Source organism: Sus scrofa, chromosome 12 (genome assembly GCF_054392235.1).
Source record: "Sus scrofa isolate SSC_HxYL_T2T_F1_AM1 chromosome 12, Sscrofa_HxYL_maternal_Yorkshire_Landrace_v2.0, whole genome shotgun sequence".
Classification (NCBI taxonomy): Eukaryota; Metazoa; Chordata; class Mammalia; order Artiodactyla; family Suidae; genus Sus; species Sus scrofa.
Window position 1 is genome coordinate 24,079,011 of NC_139394.1, and position 19,505 is coordinate 24,098,515.

A 19,505-nucleotide genomic window follows, 5' to 3' on the forward strand; every position below is an offset into this window, starting at 1 on the left:
GCTCCGATTGGACCCCCTACCCTGGGAACCTCCATATGCCCCGGGTGTGGCTCTAGAAAGAGGCAAAAAGACAAAAAAAAAAAAAAATTGAAATGTGCGGTAAGTGTAAAATATACAGTGGATTTCAAAGCCTTCTAACAGAAAAAAAAATCTCATTAATATTTTACATTGGTTACATATTGAAATGATAATACTTTGGCTATATTGGGTTATATAATATGTATCAGTTTTACCTTTTTCCTTTCTTTTGATGTGGCTACTAGAAAATTTACAGTTACTTAGCTGCTGCCTCACATTTTTTTTTTTTTTTTTTTTGTCTTTTTGCCATTTCTTGGGCCGCTCCCACGGCATATGGAGGTTCCCAGGCTAGGGGTCTAATCGGAGCTGTAGCTGCCAGCCTACGCCAGAGCCACAGCAACAAAGCAGGATCCGAGCCGCGTCTGCAACCTACACCACAGCTCACGGCAACACCGGATCGTCAACCCACTGAGCAAGGGGCAGGGATCGAACCCGCAACCTCATGGTTCCTAGTCGGATTCTTTAACCACTGCGCCATGACAGGAACTCCATCACATTATATTTCTTTCTTTTTTTTTTTTCTGGCCGAGTCTGGCAAGTAGAAGTACCCAGGCCAGGGATGGAACCCGTGTCGCGTCACAGCAGTGACCCCAAACCATGGCAATGACAAAGTCGGATCCTAAACTCGCTGTGCCACAAGGAAACTCTGCCACATAATATTTCTATCGGACAATGCTGGTCCAGTACAACTTTCAGCACTGAGTTTTGAAAATTAAGGGGTTCTACATAAGAAGGTTCTATAAAGGAATATGGGGATCCTTTATGAGGGTATCCTGACACCTTAAAATATGTATTTGAATACGTACACATTTAAATATATACATACACACACACACACACACACACACACACACACATTTTTTTTCATGGGCACCTGAGGCATATGGAAGTTCCTGGGCCAGGGACTGAGCAGCTCTGCAAGGTCCTTTAATCCACTGCGCTGCTGTAGTTGGGTTCTTTTTTTTTTTCCTTTTTTCTTTTCCCCATGCAGGCACATGGAGTTACCAGCCAGAGATCAGATTGGAGCTGCAGGTGTGAGCTATGTTGCACCTGAGGCAATGCTGAATAATTTAACCCTCAGTTTGGGGCTGGTAATCGAACCTGTGTCCTGGGGGTGCAGAGACCCTGCCCTTCTCTTTCTGCCACAGCAGGAACTCCTGCAGAGGGATCCTTAACCCACTACACCATAGTGGGAACTCCCTAATTAATATACATTTATACTAAAAAACATATACCTTAATTTGTGAGATAGCTACAAAACTGAGGGAACCACAATACACCTTTAAGGAGTCCACAATTGGTAAAGGGTATTTTATTTAAAAAAAAGCGGAAACAAAGATGAAAGCAGGGGGGAAAAAGGTGAAACATACCTTATTTTTGAACATTAAATCATGGAAACAAAAATCTAACTTTTGAAATCTCTCAAAGGTCCAAATCGCATTGGTTCCAGTAATATGGATTATTAGAAGTTTTCCAACAAAACTTTTCCTATCATTCCGTGAAATTGTGACTTAACAGAAATAGTTATGGCCAAAGAGGCTCCAATCAAGGCTCTCTGCTGATCTGGAGGTTAAAAATCTAGTTTGGGGTTTTGCTCTGAATTGATTTTTAACATTGTGGCCTGACTGCACTGATCAACCCGCATAGGCTTCAATTTCCAAAGCCAGCTCGGCGTGGTGAGGGGGCAACTCAGGGCTTTCCCTCGGCTTCTCAAACCCGTCCGGGCGCCTCCTGCCTCTCAAACGGTCTGTATGCCGCAGCATGCAGACAGGTGCAGCGCCAGGAGCCGCCTCCCGCCCCCAGAGCGCGCCCGCGACCCCGCACTCTCCCGCTCCGCCGGCCGAGCCCTCGCCGCCCCACCCCCTGCTCCAGCGCGCGCGCGCACACCGGGCGGAGGCGCGCCCGCCCGGCGGGGCCGCGCACGCAGCTGCTGCCGCCGCAGCCGCCTCCCTCCCTCCTTGCTGGCCCTCCTCCCCTTCCCTCCCCTCCGCCCCCTTCCCCGTAGGCAGCCGGCCCGCCAGCCCGCCCGCCCGCCCGCACTGCCTCCCTCCCGGCCCCTGGCGCTCGGGCTGGGTCTCTCCCCCGCCCCCAGGCTCTCCCAGTCGCTCTCCTCAGGCGGTCGCCCGCGCTCGGTGGATGTGGCTGGCAGCCGCCGCCCCCTCCCTCGCTCGCCGCCTGCTCTTCCTCGGCCCTCCGCCTCCTCCCCTCCTCCTTCTCCTCCTCAGCCGCTCCTCTCGCCGCCGCCGCCGCCTCCACAGCCTGGGCCTCGCCGCGATGCCGGAGAAGAGGCCCTTCGAGCGGCTGCCTGCCGATGTCTCCCCCATTAACTACAGCCTTTGCCTCAAGCCCGACTTGCTGGACTTCACCTTCGAGGGCAAGCTGGAGGCCGCCGCCCAGGTACGGCGACCCTCGGACGCCGGAGGCGAGCTGCCGGGCAAGCGGTTAGGCCGCGCCCGCGGGCTGGGCTGGGGGCCTGGCCCGGCGGGCGGGCGGGCCTGGCCTCTGCGGGCCTGGGTTTGGGGGAGGCCGGCTTGGGGACCGGCGCGCCCCTCTGGGGCGGCCGGGGGGCGCCCGGGCGGGTGTGCTCTGCCCTGTTGGGCTAGGACTAGGGCCTCGTTGCGGGGAGCGCCGCGGGAACCCACAGCACACCTGTGTGGGGTTCCCCCCGACCCCGGCCCTTCCAGGCTGGCTAGTGTTGTGGGAGAGGCTGGAGGGTGTTGGGGAGGCCAGAGGAGCCATCAGAGTCTCCGCTCGGCCTCCTGACTCAGTTCTTTTCTCTCGTTCTCCTCACGCCCCACGGAGGACACATTGGAAGGGGTGGTCGTCTGGGACTCCCGGCTGCCGCGCGTTAGCTCGGCAGAGAGATTCTAGAAGGGGGAAGAGAGTGAGAAGGAGAATGTTAATCCCGGGCAGCCTTGCCGAGTTCTCCCCGCCTGCTCCGGCCCAGGGGCTGGGTTTCTAAGATGATCCGCCCCCTCCCCCTTCCCCTTCCCCTCCAGTGACAGTGCAGCAGTGACTTTGTTCTCCTAACCTCTAGAGAAGCCGAAGGAGGACCCCTTCTCCGCTTTTCCTCCCATCTTCCTAGCTTTGCAGCCTTTGAAGCAGGTGGATGTATTGCTACAAGCGAAGGTTGCTTAGCAGTACCGTCCTCTGAAAGAGGCTATTAGTTTTAGCATACCACCGGTGAAAATATTCCATTACTCTTCATTGCAGTTTTTGGTGAATCATGCTTCCCCCCGCCCCTTCCCCCGCAGATTATCTAAAGTATTGTTTGATTTTGGAGACCTCTAGTATTGATGCTCTACAAAGGTCCGGGACAATAGACATTTGTGACACCACGTTATATGATGTGCTGAGTGAAGTTTGTAATGAAAAAATGGGAACTGTTTAGCAGTTATCTTTAAAAAGAATGATGGTAAATATATTTTGTTTTCATTTCTTTTCCTACTGCAGTCAGGAGGAGAAATCAGTAGGCCTCATCCTTAAAGAACGGGGTGTATCTATCAGTGAAGTGAAAGCAATGAAGGCTGATGTAGTTGTTCCAGTGAATTGAAAGTTGGCAGTTGTTTTTGAAAGCTGAGTACTCAGACTGAAATAGGTCCAAAAGTGCAGAATTAAAAAGTGTACTATGAGGTTGGGGTGCTTATATGAGAGCATGAGGGCCTGTGGTCTGGCTGCATGAAAAGGCAAAACTTACTCCTGTGTAAGTCAGGTGATTTTAAAATTTTCCATTAAGAATATGAATCAGAATGAGTACATCTTGGGTCTAAATTAGGATTTGAGAAGGTTATTTGGGAGACTGTTTATTTAAGCCAAGTGACTAGAGTGTTTGATATATATTGGCTGGGGGCAGATGGGAGGGATTGTAAACAGTAGTGTCTTGTGACTTGGCAAACCTTCTAGAAGAAGGATCCTCCCAGCAATAAGGAGTTCACATTATGTGAAAAGACTAACATTAAAAAAAAAAAAAAAAAAAAGAAACTAATTTGTTTCTTTAACCCAATAGTTGATTTACCTACCCCATAATGGGTTCATAATTTTGAGAGGTATACATATTTAGGGAAAATTTTCAGAAAAAAGTCAATAAAATATTTTCAAATGATTTTTTTTTAATTAGGAAGTGACATTTTTAAGTGTCAGGGAAGAACAGCAAGCAGTGACATGCTCCTCCTTACCCTTTTTCTTTTGCTTTTTGAAAGAAATGAGAAAAAAAAAATGAGAAATATGTGGAAGACTGGTTTGGGCCATTGAGGGAGCACATGGTAGTGTACTAGGTAAGAGCAGGGACTAGTTAATTTAATTTGATACAAGGAAATAATTAAATCTTTTTAGTAACATGAAGTTTTCAAAGTTTCTTTTCAGAAATTTTTTTCAGACTAAGTGGCAGCAGAGATGAAAGATGGCATGATAGTGAATTCTAACAGATTTTTAGGAGTTCCTGTTGTGGCTCAGTGATAATGAACCCAACTAGTATCCATGAGGATGCAGGTTCAATCCCTGGCCTTGCTCAGTGGGTTAAGGATCCGGCATTGCCATGAGCTGTAGTGTAGGTGACGTGGCTCAGATCTGGCATTGCTGTGGCTGTGACATAGGCTGGCAGCTGCAGCTCCAGTTGGACCCCTAGCCTGGGAACTGCCATATGCTGCAGGTGCGGCGCTAAAACAAACAAACAAAAAACAGGTTTTTATTATTAAAGGATAATTGCACTTTTTATTCGTACACATTGCCGTTTTTGGTAGTGCAAAGAGTTAACAATGGTAAAAAGCATGTGTTGATGTTTTTTTGAAATCCATAGTTTAGAGCAGTAAGTTTAACTTGTGGCTTAGGTGGTATCTGATTGTGGATATCTAAATATGGACATGGAGTTCCTGTCGTGGTGCAGTGGTTAACAAATCTGATTGGGAACCATGAGGTTGCGGATTCGATCCCTGGCCTTGCTTAGTGGGTTGAGGATCCAGCGTTGCTGTGACCTGTGGTGTAGGTTGCAGATGCGGCTCGGATCTGGTGTTGCTCTGGCTCTGGCATAGGCTGGTGGCTACAGCTCTGATTAGACACCTAGCCTGGGAACCTCCATATGCTGGGGGACCGGCCCTAGAAAAGGCAAGAAAAAAAAAAAAAGAAATATGGACAAAATAACTTGTATTGGGCCAGTTCTCTAACAGTTTGGAATAACATTGCACAAAGTATGCAAATTGCTTGGTTGCTTTAGTTGCAAAATTTTATGATAAGTGCAGAGTATTTGTACAGGTTACATATTAGAAACTTAGTCGATTTTTAACCTGATTTGGGGTGTGGATTCCTGAAGAAGACGAAAATTAGCCAATGTGTACTGATTTAAAAAGTGACTGTCTTTTGCATAAGTGAGTGTGGTCTAATTCATTCAGCAGGTTTTGAAAATATGTTATCATAGGCTTAGAGAAATGGGACATTCCTTTTCCTTTACATTAGGATATTTGAGAGGAACAGATTTTTGTAGCTATTTCAAATTGTGTCTCTTTGTGGATAATTAATTAAAAATAGACTAAAAGTTTACATCAGTGGCTGCAGTTCGTAGTTATGAGTGTATAGTGATTTTTTTTTTTTTTTTTTGCTATTTCTTTGGGCCGCTCCCGCGGCATATGGAGGTTCCCAGGCTAGGGGTCAAATCGGAGCTGTAGCCCCCGGCCTACGCCAGAGCCACAGCAATGCAGGATCCGAGCCGCGTCTGCAACCTACACCACAGGTCACGGCAATGCCGGATCCTTAATCCACTGAACAAGGCCAGGGACCGAACCCGCAACCTCATGGTTCCTAGTTGGATTCGTTAACCACTGCGCCACGACGGGAACTCCTGTATAGTGATTTTTATAGTAATTCTTTATGGAAATATTTTACCTGTGCCAGAGAAATTAACTTCATCCTTCAAGGCCAGGAGTCAGGATATACTAAATGATCCCTGGCCTTCGCTAGTCATGTTGGTGATGATTAAATTGGCACTTAGAGGAGAGTTACAGATACAGTAGATTGTTTGGCAGGCTAAAACTTGGCACTTAAATGGATGTTATTGTTAATTCTGTGTTACAGAATTTTCTGACCAAATTTTGCATATTTTCTACACAGTCATTTTGGCAGGTTCTTTTAAATTACTTAAAAAGATAAAATTAATTTGCCCAGCCTTGTACTCGATCACTCAATGGTCCTAAGAACTTAAGTTTGAAAGACTGAGCGTAAGGAATTTAATCTATTCAGACTTTCATGTTTCTTGAAATTTATCTATGAGGAGACACCTAAATATAAGAAACTTTTGTATGGTAAGCTTTATCCAGAATCATCTGGCAATGAATTCTTCAGTGAATTTTCCAGATATCTGAAGCTTACCCTTTGAGGCAGTTGGACTTTATGTACTGATTTGATGGAAATATTTATTTTTTAAAACTCTATATTAGAGTTTCCGTCGTGGCGCAGCGGAAATGAATCCCGACTAGGAACCATAAGGTTTCCGGTTCCATCCCTGGCCTTGCTAAGTGGGTTCAGGATTGGCATTGCCATGAGCTGTGGTGTAGGTCGCAGATGTGGCTCAGATCTGGTGTTGCTGTGGCTCTGGCATAGGCCAGCAGCAACAACTCCAATTAGACCCCTAGCCTGGGAACCTCCATATGCCGCGGGTGCGGCCCTAAAAAGACAAAAAAAAAAAAAAATCCTCATAATCTAAGTTTGTTTGTTTGTTTAGGTTTCTTTTTCTTTTTCTAAATACTGAACAGCAATCTGAACATATCATTGATACTGATAATCATAGATTACCCAAAACTGTGTCCTAAAATTTACTAGTTTTTTTTTTTGTTTTCCTTACTCTCAGATTATGCTGCTTATTTTGCCTTGTTGCTCCCTATTGTGCAATTTCTTCTTTCTTCTATTTTGCCAAACTTGATCTGAAGAGGTCTAAGTAACCAAGTAAACAAGGTTGTTTAAGCTTAAAATTTTTTTTTGTAATTGTGTGTTTGATGGTTTCTCTTCTGAGTGAAGGATATGAGCTTTATTATATGGACTTTGTATCATCTATTCTGGCTTCCATAAAGGCTTTTTTTTTTTTTTTTAACTTCCTGGTTCTTGATAATTGATACTGTCCAATACAACCTGGATAAATGTAGTCTTGAGTAGTAAAGTATCTATGAAACTTCTCTGAACTTTGCTAAATAAATGAGCCTATTCTTACTGCAAAATAAATCTTATACTAATCTCTATGCGAGTCAGTGGCAAAGGCCTGAGTCTTCAGATAGTTGTTTTGTTGTTAATTGAGATTAATTCTCTAGATCTTGGAGATTCCATTTTGGGCATCATGTGAGTATGTAGTTCTCAATTTATTTGGCCACTTGCAGTCACTTTTTTTTTGGCCAGGATGTACAGCAGCTTGATGTGGGATTTCAGTTCTCAGACCAGGGATTGAACCTGGGCTGCAGTGGTGAAAGTGCCAAGTCCTAACCACTAGACCACCATGGATCTCCCCAATTGTTATCACTTTAAATTTTTAATTAATTAATTAATTTTTGTCTTTCTGTCCTTTTTAGGGCCCCACCTGCAGCATATGGAGGTTCCCAGGCTAGAGGTCTAATTGGAGCTGTAGCTACCAACCTATGCCAGAGCCACAGCAACGGCAGATCCGAGCTGCATCTGCAGCCTATACCACAGCTTACGGCAATGCCGGATCCCCAAGCCACAGATAGAGGCCAGGGATCGAACTGGCAACCTAGTGGTTCCTAGTTGGATTGTTTCTGCTGTGCCACCATGGGAACTCCTAAAATTTTTTTTTTTTTTTTTTTTTTTTTTTGGCTTTTTGCTATTTCTTGGGCCGCTTCTGCGGCATATGGAGGTTCCCAGGCTAGGGGTCGAATCGGAGCTGTAGCCACTGGCCTACGCCAGAGCCACAGCAGCAAAGCAGGATCCGAGCCACGTCTGCAACCTACACCACAGCTCATGGCAACGCCGGATTGTTAACCCACTGAGCAAGGGCAGGGACCGAACCCGCAACCTCATGGTTCCTAGTCGGATTCGTTAACCACTGTGCCACGACGGGAACTCCTTTTTTTTTTTTTTTTTTTTTGTCTTTTGTTGTTGTTGTTGCTATTTCTTGTTAAAATTTTAAATTAGGAAATAGGAGTTCCTGTTGTTGCTCAGAGGTAATGAACCTGACCAGTATCTTTGAGCATGCGGGTTCAATCCCTGGCCTCACTCGGTGGGTTAAAGGACCATGTGTTGCTGTGAACTGTGGTATAGCTTGCAGACATGGCTTGGATCCCGTGTTGCTGTGGCTGTGACTATGGCATAGGTTGGTGGCTACAGCTCTGACTTGGCCCCTAGCCTGGGAATTTCCATATGCTGCAGGCGCAGCCCTAAAAAGACTAAATAAGTAAATAAATAAATAAATAAAAGGAAATATTTTAGAAATATAGAGAGGTAATCCACCACCCAGATTTAGCAGATATTAATTCTTTGCCCCATTTGCTTTAGACTGTGCATGATGTTTTTTGGAAAATAAAATGTCACAGATACACTAAAGTCTGTTTCCATCTCTTCGCATCCTTACCCCTAGAGGTAAATTCTCTTTTGGTAGGTATTATCCCTATGTATAGTTTTAAAGTTTTATGGTATGTGAAAGTGGCTACAAACAATAAATAATAACATTCTGCAATTTGCTCTTTTTAATGTCTCTTTTGTTAGAAAACTTGGTTCAATTTGTGTTTACTAATTATTTTCTCCTTATTGTTGTTTAGAAATTATAGCCCTATTTCACAAAGGCAACGATTATTACAGAATTTTAATGATGAAATCACTCGTTAGGCAAAGTGACTCAGGCTTCAGACTGACTGGTATTTGAAATTGTTATACTGGAGATTTCCTTTTACTAAAATCTTAGGATTTTAACAATCAGAAGAAAACCTTTTGAGTCTTACTAGTACATGAAAGGTATGTTTCTGAGTGATTGTTGTAAAGACTCATTCAGAAAAAAATTGTCTCAGATTGCTGCTTTCCAAGCTCTTAGGAGACTTCCATTGTAAAATTGCTACCAGCGGTCAGGCTGTCTCTTCGGTAGAGCGATTAGCATTTAGTTCAGTTGAAGTGTAGTTTTTTTGTCCATGAAGACTTAACTAACTCTGGGTTTGAATCAAAGAATGGATACACTAACGTTAATAGCATCAAATAGAAAAGTTGAAAATAGGCTAGTTATTAACATAATTTACATGCCAATTTTTAACATTCTGCTTATATTTTAAGCTTGGAAAGTGAAGATCCTTTTTTTTTTTTTTTTGGCTGCTTGCTATGGGATCTCGGTTCTCAGACCAGGGATTGAACCTGACCTGCAGCAGTGAAAGTGCCAAGTCCTTACTACTAGACCACCAGGGAACTCCCAGTTGGAAAGTGAAAATCTTAATTCTGAAATTCCTTTGATTTATTACCTGTATTTTTAAAAAATTGAAGCATAGTTGACTTAGATTATTATCTTTTTTTTTTGTTTTTGGCTGTGTGTGTGGCATATGGAAGTTCCCAGGCTAGGGAGCTGCAGGCCTGCGCCACAGCCACAGCAATGCCAGATCTGAGCTGCTTCTGCGACTCACACTGCACTTGAAGCAATGCCAGATCCCTAACCCACTGAGAGAGGCAAGGGATAAAACCCGCATCCTCAGATATTATATCAGCTTCCCAACCTCTGAACCAGAATATAACCATTGTCCTGTATTTTTGATAGTGGAACGTACAGGTAGTCACTAACATGATGATGTTAATGCATAAAAAATCATATTGAGTCATCAGGCCAGTGCTGTTGTGAGGAAAGCATCAACAGTGTGGTAGTTGAGCACTTAAGCATACACTTGAGTCCACGTGGATATATTTATGTTATTATACTTTATTTTATTTCATTTCATTTATTTTTTGGTCCATGCCTGTGGTGTATGGAGGTTTCTGGGCCAGGGATTGAAACCATGCCACAGCAGCAACCCAAGTTGCTGCAGTGACAACACTGCTGCAACACAAGCGAACTCCTTAAGATGCATTTTATTTTATTTTTTTGTCTTTTTGGACCTGCACCCGTGGCATATAGAGGTCCCCAGGTAGGGGTGCAGTTGGAGCTGTAGCCGCCAGCCTACACCACAGCTCACAGCAATGCCAGATCCTTAACCCACTGAGCAAGGCCAGGGATCAAACCCACGTCCTCATAGATACTAGTCAGGTTCATTAATCACTGAGCCACAACGGGAACTCCCTTAAGATGCGTTTTATTTATTTTTTTTATGTTATTGTTATTATTTTTTGTCTTTTCTAGGGCTGCACCCTTGGCATATGGAGGTCCCCAGGCTAGGGGTCTAATTGGAGCTGTAGCTGCTGGCCTATACCACAGCCACAGCAACTCAGGATCCGAGCTGAGTCTTCTACCTACACCGCCACTCACGGCAACCGGATCCTTAACCCACTGAGCGAGGTCAGGAATCGAACCTGCCACCTCATGGTTCCTAGTCGGATTCTTTAACCACTGAGCCACAACGGGCACTCCCTTAAGATGCATTTTGTTTTATTTTATTTTATTTTTTATTTAGTCTTTTCTAGGGCCGCATCCGCAGCATATGGAGGTTCCCAGGCTAGGGTCTAATCAGAGCTGTAGCCGCAGGCCTATGCCAGAGCCAGAGCAATGCGGGATCCAAGCTGAGAGCCGTGTCTGCGACCTACACCACAGCTTACAGCAACATCAGATCCTTAACCCACTGAGCGAGGCCAGGGATTGAACCCTCAACCTCATGGTTCCTAGTTGGATTTGTTAACCACTGTGGCACCAAGGGAACTCCTAAGATGCATTTTATAACAACAAGATAATTCATAAAAAGTGTTTCTTTTACCCTTTAGTGCCTGACACATAATAATCACTTAATAGATGTAATTATTATTATTATGTTTAATGGCTGCACCTGTAGCATGTGGAAGTTCTTGGGCCAGGATTAAATCTGAGCGGCAGCTGCAGCCTATGCCTATGGAGCCTTTAACCCACTGTGCTGGGCCAGGGGATTGAACCGGTACCACTGCAGCAACTCAACTCAGATTCTTAACCCACTGTGACACAGCCAGAACTCCTAGATGTTATCATTAAGACCCATGCACAGAGGAGTTCCCGTCATAGCTAAGTGGTTATAACGAATCCAACTAGGAACCATGAGGTTTTGGGTTTGATCCCTGGCCTTGCTCAGTGGGTTAAGGATCTGGCATTGCCATGAGCTGTGGTGTAGGTTGCAGACGAGGCTCAGATCCCGTGTTGCTGTGTTCTGGCGTAGGCCCATGGCTACAGCTCCGATTGGACCCCTAGCCTGGGAACCTCCATATGCTGCGGGAGTGGCCCTAGAAAAGGCAAAGAGACAAAAAAACAAAAAACAAAAAAAACAAAACCCATGTACAGAGACCAAGATTTAACTGCCGTAGGTGTAGTCAAAAGAAATTTTTTAAAATAAAATGTATCTCAAATATGAGATAGAATATATTGTCTGATTTTTAAAATTTGGTGCTATTATGAGGATAAGTATCTTTGTCCTTTGATTCTTCCCTTCCAAGCTTCAAAAAATGGAAAAAAATTAATTTCTGTTCAACAAGCAGCTTAATTCATTCGTATAAACAGGTGGGTTTTCCCTAAACACAGGAGGAATTGGAATGTACTTGTAACTGATGTTGTGCCTTGTGCCTTTCCAAAGTATACACTTTCACTCAAAATGGTGTAATAGTAGTGAGATAAATATCATTTGGCACATGTAGTGTTGTGTAGGTATCTTGATGTTGGTAGATTAACTGCTTGGGTACCATTAAATTCATTGTAAATGTTTATGGATGAAAATAGTGTTGCCTAGGGAGTTCCCATTGTGGCTCAGCATAAGTGAATCTGACTAGTATCCATGAGGATGCAGGTTTGATCCCTGATCTTGTTCAGTGGGTTGGGGCTCTAGCGTTGCCGTGAGCTGTGGTGTAGGTCACGGAAGTGGCTTGGATTCTGCATTGCTTTGGCTGTGGTATATGCTGGCAGCTGTAGCTCCAATTGGACCCCTAGCCTGGGAACCTTCCATATGCCATCGATTCGGCCCGAAAAAGCAAAGAAAGAAAGAAAAAAAAGTAAATAATGTTGCCTAGGTAAAGGTTAAGATGTGTAACTAAACCATTATTATTCTGTTGGCATAAACTTCAAACTTTGGGAAGTTTTTATTTTTTTGTCTTTTTTTTTTTGTTGTTGTTGTTGTTTGTTGTTGTTGTTTTTTTGTTGTGTTGTTGTTGCTATTTCTTGGGCCGCTCCTGCGGCATATGGAGGTTCCCAGGCTAGGGGTCGAATCGGAGCTGTAGCCACCAACCTACGCCAGAGCCACAGCAACGCGGGATCAGAGCCGCGTCTGCAACCTACACCACAGCTCATGGCAACGCCGGATCGTTAACCCACTGAGCAAGGGCAGGGACCGAACCCGCAACCTCATAGTTCCTAGTCGGATTCGTTAACCACTGCGCCACGACGGGAACTCCGGGAAGTTTTTATTAATTTTACCCTTTGAAGCACATTCATCTAAGTGCTTCATTTCTGTGTTTCTGAAAAATTTTTTTAAAGTCAGTTTGTCAATAGGCAGAGTTGTTTCTGCTTTTTGTTCAAATATAGTGCTATAAACAGTTGGGACATAAAAGTTTTAGTGCTATTTAGGTATGTTTTAGTGAAATAAACAGTGTGAAGGAATATTACCACTTAAAATTTAAAAAAAAAAAGCTGTTCATAAAATGAAAAAATTTTGTTTTGAAATGGGAAGATTTATGAGAAGAATGTTTTTTAAATGAGCCAAAATAGTTTCACTTTATATGTTAGAGACTTTGACAGTCTGTTACAGGATTAATAACATACTATCTGAAATTTAGATCAGGTAGTTTTGGTTTAAGTTAATCATGTTTATGGATTATTTATTAGTAAAATGGTTAATAGCTTTGTCATATAGATTTTATATTACTCTGTACTTACCTCGTCACGTGGTCTGTTCAGTGATCTCAACGCACTGTTGGGTTTTGTTTGGTCTATACAGTATTTTAGCAAAATTTGAATTAGTTGCCATCAGTTAAAAATTGGGAGATTGCATATGAAATTGAATATGTGGCTGTTTTTAATTGGAAGCTCTGTCAACAGAGCTCTAAGAGATGTCTTCTTCCCCCTGCTTTACCAATAGTCTTCCTTTATGCATAGCCTTCACTTGGCCTACTGTATTCCTCTGTTTTGTTGGCATCTATGGGCATTTGTGATTTAGAACTTTTTTTTTTTTTTTTTTTTTTTTTGGTCTTTTTGTCTTTTTGTCTTTTCCAGGGCTGTACTATGGAGGTTCCCAGGCTAGGGGTCTAATCTGAGCTGTAGCTGCCAGCCTACACCACAGCCACAGCAACGCAGGATCTGAGCCATGTCTGCAGCCTACACCACAGTTCACGGCAACACCGGATACTTAACCCACTGAGTAAGGCCAGGGATCGAACCCAAAACCTCATGGTTCTTAGTTGGATTCGTTGACCATTGAGCCACGACGGGAACTCCTATATTTTTGTTATTTTAGATTTAGACCATTCAAACGTTTGCATTTGAGATTTGTTTAATGCAACAAGTATATACAAACAAGGTTACAACCAAGTTGGAATATGGGCAAGGGTTATGAATGAACAGTTTGCAGAAGAAAAACTTAAAAGCCATAAAAGAAAGGAAGGAAGAGAGGGAGGGAGGGAGAGAAGAAGGAAGGAAAGGATAGACAGAAGGGAAAGAGAAAGGGAAGGAGGAAAGAAAGGAGGAGGGGAGGAAGGGAGAAAGGAGGGAAGGAAGCTGGCTTAGTAACTGGTGTTACTAGTAAGTAACCAAGGAAATTCTAATTAAAACAACAATGGAATACAATAATATCCCAGATTGTTGAAAAATTTTAAGTTTTTTGGAAGTTGCTGAAAGTGGAATTTATTCTTTGTTCATGAGAGTGTTAATTGAAACTACTCTGGAAGGTAATTTGTCAATTCTTGGTGAAGAAAATGGGTGTACAAGAAAATATGGACCAAGTTTTTTTTTTTTTTTTTTTTTCCCGCTTTTTAGGGCCGTACCTACGGAATATGGAAGTTCCCAGGCTGGGAGTCGAATCAGAGCTACAGCCGCTGGCCTACACCACAGCCACAGCAACTAGGGATCCCAGCTACAACCTGCACTGCAGTTCATGGCAATGCAGGATCCTTAACCCATTGAGCATGGCCAGGAATCGAACCCGCAACCTCATGGTTCCTAGTTGGATTTGTTAACCACTGAGCCACGACGGGAACTCCAAGTAAGACAGAATCTTAAATGTTGATTTAATCTTGGTAGTGAGTCATTAGTGTCTGTTATATTCAAAATGTTTCTTTGGGAAAAGAAAAAATTTTAAAGAATGTTTTATGAAATTTTGACATAGTTTATGATACTAGATTTTTTTTTTTTAAAGATTCCATTTGATTTTTTTCAATTCAATGAATTTTATTATAGGAGTTTCCATTGTGGCACAGCAGAAACGAATCTGACTAGTAACCAAGAGGTTGTGGGTTCGATCCCTGGCCTCGCTCAGTGGGTTAAGGATCTGGCATTACCATGAGCTGTGGTGTAGGTCTCAGACACGGCTCAGATCCTCTGTTGCTGTGACTCTGGCATAGGCAGCAACAGCTCTGATTTGACCCGTAGCCTGGGAACCTCCATATGCCATGGTGCAGCCCTAAAAAGACAAAAGGCAAAAAAAAAAAAAAAGAAAGAAAGAAAATTTTATTACATTTATAATTGTATACTGGTCATCATAACCCAGTTTTATAGCATTTCCATCCCAAACCCGTAGACCACCCCCCACTCCCAACCTGTTTCCTTTGGAAAACCTAAGTTTTTCAAAGTCTGTGAGTCAGTGTCTGTTATGCAAAGAAGTTCATTGTGTCCTTTTTTTAGGTTCCGCATGTAAGTGATAGCATATGATGTTGGTGTCTCACTGTCTGACTGATTTCACTTAGCATGATAATTTCTAGGTCCATCCATGTTTCTGCAAATGCCATTATTTCTTTTCTTTTAATGGCTGAGTAGTATTCCACCATGTACATGTACCACATCTTCTTTATCCATTCCTCTGGATACTAGATTTCTTCCTCTATCCTTACAGAAAGGCCTTATGATGGGTATGATGCACAGGTTGAAGTGCATAATTAATTGCAACATATAAGTGTTGTTTCCTAATTAAAATTTTTTGAAATTAGGTTTTTCTTTTTTTGGTCTTTTTGTCTTCTTAGGGCTGCACCTGAGGCATATGGAGGTTCCCAGGCTAGGGGTCGAATTGGAGCTTAGCCACTGGCCTTTGCCGCAGCCACAGCAACACAGGATTCAGAGCTTCGTCTTGTTTTATATCAAGATTTAAGTAGGAAAGTGTGGTTATTTATCATTAGTCAGATGTTGAAATTCTGTGAAGTATTTAAATATTTATTATTGCTTTTAGTATAATTTGGAAAATATGAATTGCTTTGGATATTTAGAACTAGTCATTTATTTCTACCATTGATGCATGAATACTTAGTCTAAGTTTTAGTCATGTCTAGGTTTTAAAATATTGCCTGTGGCATACATTAAGCCAAGATAAAGATGTACCTGTTATTAAATTAGGCTATTTCTAACACTGTTGGTTTTCTTTCTTTCTTTCTTTTTTTTTTTTTTTTACCTTAGGTGAGGCAGGCAACCAATCAGATTGTGATGAATTGTGCTGATATTGACATTATTACAGCTTCATATGTACCAGAAGGAGATGAAGGTAAAGAGTTATTTTCCATTTTAATTTGCTGTCTTTGTCTGCATGTAATGTGTACTTGTGTGTGCATGTGTGTATAACATGTACATTTTCAGATTAAGATATCATGTTTGTTACTTCTGAAATAGGAGAATTCTTTAGATGTTCATAGGAGATATTTGAATAATGCAAGATAAAGGAAATGTAACAATTTTAATTCTACTTCAAACATTAATTTATTTTGTGACACTAGGCAGATCACATTTTCATAAGTGTAAAATTAGTATAATACTGTTCATGTAAAGCTGAAGAATTATTTTAAAAATTAAGTACTTTGAACATTAAAGATTTCTCAGGTGAGCTTAATTAGTTCATATGTGGTTTTCTTAAAGTTTTTTTTTCCTCTTGAACAATAATTAAAATTGAGATAATAAGTGTTACTCATAATTGGGAGAAAAATATTTGCTTTATGGGATCAAATGTGAAAGTTAGAAACTAGGTGGAGGAGTTCCCTAGTGGTTGAGTGGGTTAAGGATCTGGCATTGTCACTGCTGTGGCTTGGGTTTGATCCCTGGCTGGGGAACTTCCTCATGTTCTGGGTGTGGCCAAAAAAAGGAAAAGCAAGAATGAAATAAAGAAACTAGTTGATGGAGTTAGTTACGGGGAAGAATATGTTAAAAAGAAACGTGGTGGAGTTCCCGTCGTGGCGCAGTGGTTAACGAATCCGACTAGGAACCATGAGGTTGCGGGTTCGGTCCCTGCCCTTGCTCAGTGGGTTAAAGATCCGGCGTTGCCGTGAGCTGTGGTGTAGGTTGCAGACGCGGCTCGGATCCTGCGTTGCTGTGGCTCTGGCATAGGCTGGTGGCTACAGCTCCAATTCGACCCCTAGCCTGGGAACCTCCATATGCTTCGGGAGCAGGCCAAGAAATAGCAAAAAGACAAAAAAAAAAAAAAAAAAAAAAGAAAGAAAGAAACATGGTATGGGGTGCAGTGGGTTAGGCGTTGTCACTGCTGTGGCTAGGGTCACTGCTATGGTACGGGTTTGATCCCTGACCTGAGAACTTCCACATGCTACAGGTGTGGCCAAAAATGAAACGAAACAAACAAAAAAATGAAAGAAAATATTGTATAGAATGTGTGGGAACTCAGTTCACATCTTTAAAATAAATATTTTAGACCTTATAATTACAGTAAGGATTAAAGTGAATGATCAGTTTTAGCTTGAGTTCTTATTCCCACATGAGCTACATTTTATTTATTGTAATTTATTTATTTATATATTTATTTATTTAATTATTTATTGCTTTTTAGGACTGCACCCACAGCATATGGAGGTTCCCAGGCTAGGGGTCCAATAAGAGCTGCAGCTGCTGGCCTACACCACAGCCACAGCCACGCAGGATCCGAGCCATGTCTGCAGCCTACGTCACAGCTCATGGCAACGCCAGATCCTTAACCCACTGAGCAAGACCAGGGATCGAACCCGAATCCTCATGGATCCTAGTCGGGTTCCTTCACTGTTGAGCTACAGTGCGAACTCCCCCCACATAAACTACATTTTAAAAGTTACCAAGTTTGGTTTAAATTCACAAGTATATTAATAATTGAATCTAAATTGCTTTTTACTCTTGACTTCTTGACATTCCTTGTCAAAATGGCTTATTGGTTAATCTCTACTACTCAGACTTTTCCTCTTGGAAAATCTTCTCATCTGATACAAAATAAGTTAGAAATTTGACCTTTTAATTTACATTTTGTATTGCTGTTTCCCTCCTTCTTTACATTATACCGAAAATAAGCATACAAATAACATTTTAAGGCCTGACTATGCTTATTTCATGGACTTTTTTTAAATTGTCTTGTCCATGAAAGGTTAAAAACCATAGGTAGCAGTTGAGCTTATTATTGCCAAGAAGTACTTGTGATCAGTTTTGTAAATGAGATTAACTGCTGTGATTATAAGTGAGAGGAACAGATCCTTTAAGTGGACTTTGATAAGTGCCAACTTAAAAAAAAAATTGTTTTGGAGTTCTTGTTGTGGCTCAGCAGGTAAAGGACCTGATATTTTTCTGTGAGGATGCAGGTTTGCTCCCTGGCCTGGTTCAGTGGGTTAAGGATCTGGGATTGCTACAGGCTGTGGCAGAGGTTGAAGATGTGGCTCGGATCAGATGTTGCTGTGGCTGCAGCTGCAGCTCCAATTTCACCCTGGACTGGGAACTTCCATATGCCACAGGTGCGGCCGTTAAAAAAAAAAAAGTTATTTAGTGAATAGAAGAGATTAATTTCTTTAACTGAAGAAAAATGGAAGCACCTAACCCAAGCATATCAAAGCAAGCTTTCTTTGTCGCAAGTAGAGAACATTTAAATTCAATATAGTGTTTAAAAATGTTGTCCACTTTAGGAGTTCTCTGGTGGCCTAGTGGTTAAAGGATCTGGTGTTGTCACTGCTATGGTGTGGGTTCAATCCCTGGCCTGGGTAGTTTGACATGCCAAGGGCGTGACTGGGAAAAAAAGTCCAGTTTAATCCTGTGATAAACCATAATGAAAAAGAATATGAAAAAAAAATGTATAACTGAGTCACTTTCCTGTACAGCAGACGTTAATACAACATTGTAAATCAACTATACTTCAATGAAAGTTTTTAAAAAATCCAGTTAGATAGGCAGAACTAGTAAAATAAATATGTATCCTCCAGCTGACATGGTTTCAGCTCAGGTTTGTGTTTTATTCTCTTCTGCTGAAATGCCAGGAAAGAATTCAGAGAACCTGAATGTTTGAGTATGCGTAGCTGAATTGTGCCAGGCTCATAATGATCTGATTTTAAGAAGTAGTGTTAATAATCTCAGTGAAAATGTATAGGAAGTAGAATTTGGAGAGAGATTCTTATAAAACATTAATTTTTATTAGATACATAAAATATTTTCTTGACTAGCTAAGGTATATTTCTCAACTTATTCTCCTAGAGCAACAGGAAGAACCTGGAGTCATCTTTAAGCCCATTTAATTTTAGAGTAAAAGACACTGGGAAGTTGTATTATTTTGGTATTTTAAGGAGTTAGAACCAGATAGATTTAGCCTTTCACATAGATACATAGCTTAATTTTGCCCTTATACAGAGGTATGTCTTGGTTTTTATCTTATGGGAGAGTGTAACGTTTCTTTAGAAACTAGTTCCCATTGTGGCTCAGTGGAAACAAATATGACTAGCATCCATGAGAACGCAGGTTTGATCCCTGGCCTCACGCAGTGGGTTAAGGATCTGATGTTGCTGTGAGCTGTGGTGTAGTTTACAGATGCAGCTCAGATCTGGCATTGTTGTGGCTGTGGTGTAGGCTCTGATTTGACCTTTAGCCTGGGAACCTTCTTATGCCTTGGTGTGGCCCTAAAAAGACAAAAAAAAAAAAAATAGAGAAACTAGTGGTTGTGAACTTGACTCTCAGCTCTTTCCAGGGCTGTGTGCTGAGTCAATAGGAGAGATATTTTTTAACCTAGCTAAACTCATCTAGTGTCTATTAATATTTATGATTGCCTTCTAGAAGACAATATCTGTAGCCAAAATCTTGGTGCTTTAAGGTAAAATCATAAAATTACTGAAAGCATGAAGTTGTTGGTTCTTTATGTAAGTTTTTGATTGATGAAAAAGGCTAT

The 19,505-nt window shown here is 42.0% G+C and overlaps 1 protein-coding gene across 1 annotated transcript in view; it reads left to right on the top strand.

Moving 5' to 3' along the window:
• Nucleotides 1-2,116: 2,116 nt before the first annotated feature.
• NPEPPS (aminopeptidase puromycin sensitive) overlaps nucleotides 2,117-19,505 on the top strand; it is an 87,104-nt gene continuing 69,715 nt past the window's right edge. Inside the window, exons 1-2 of the mRNA XM_003131527.6 lie at nucleotides 2,117-2,475; nucleotides 15,797-15,881. Coding sequence (XP_003131575.2) covers nucleotides 2,215-2,475; nucleotides 15,797-15,881 — 346 coding nt within the window. The 5' untranslated portion in view covers nucleotides 2,117-2,214. The remainder of the gene's footprint in view (nucleotides 2,476-15,796; nucleotides 15,882-19,505) is intronic.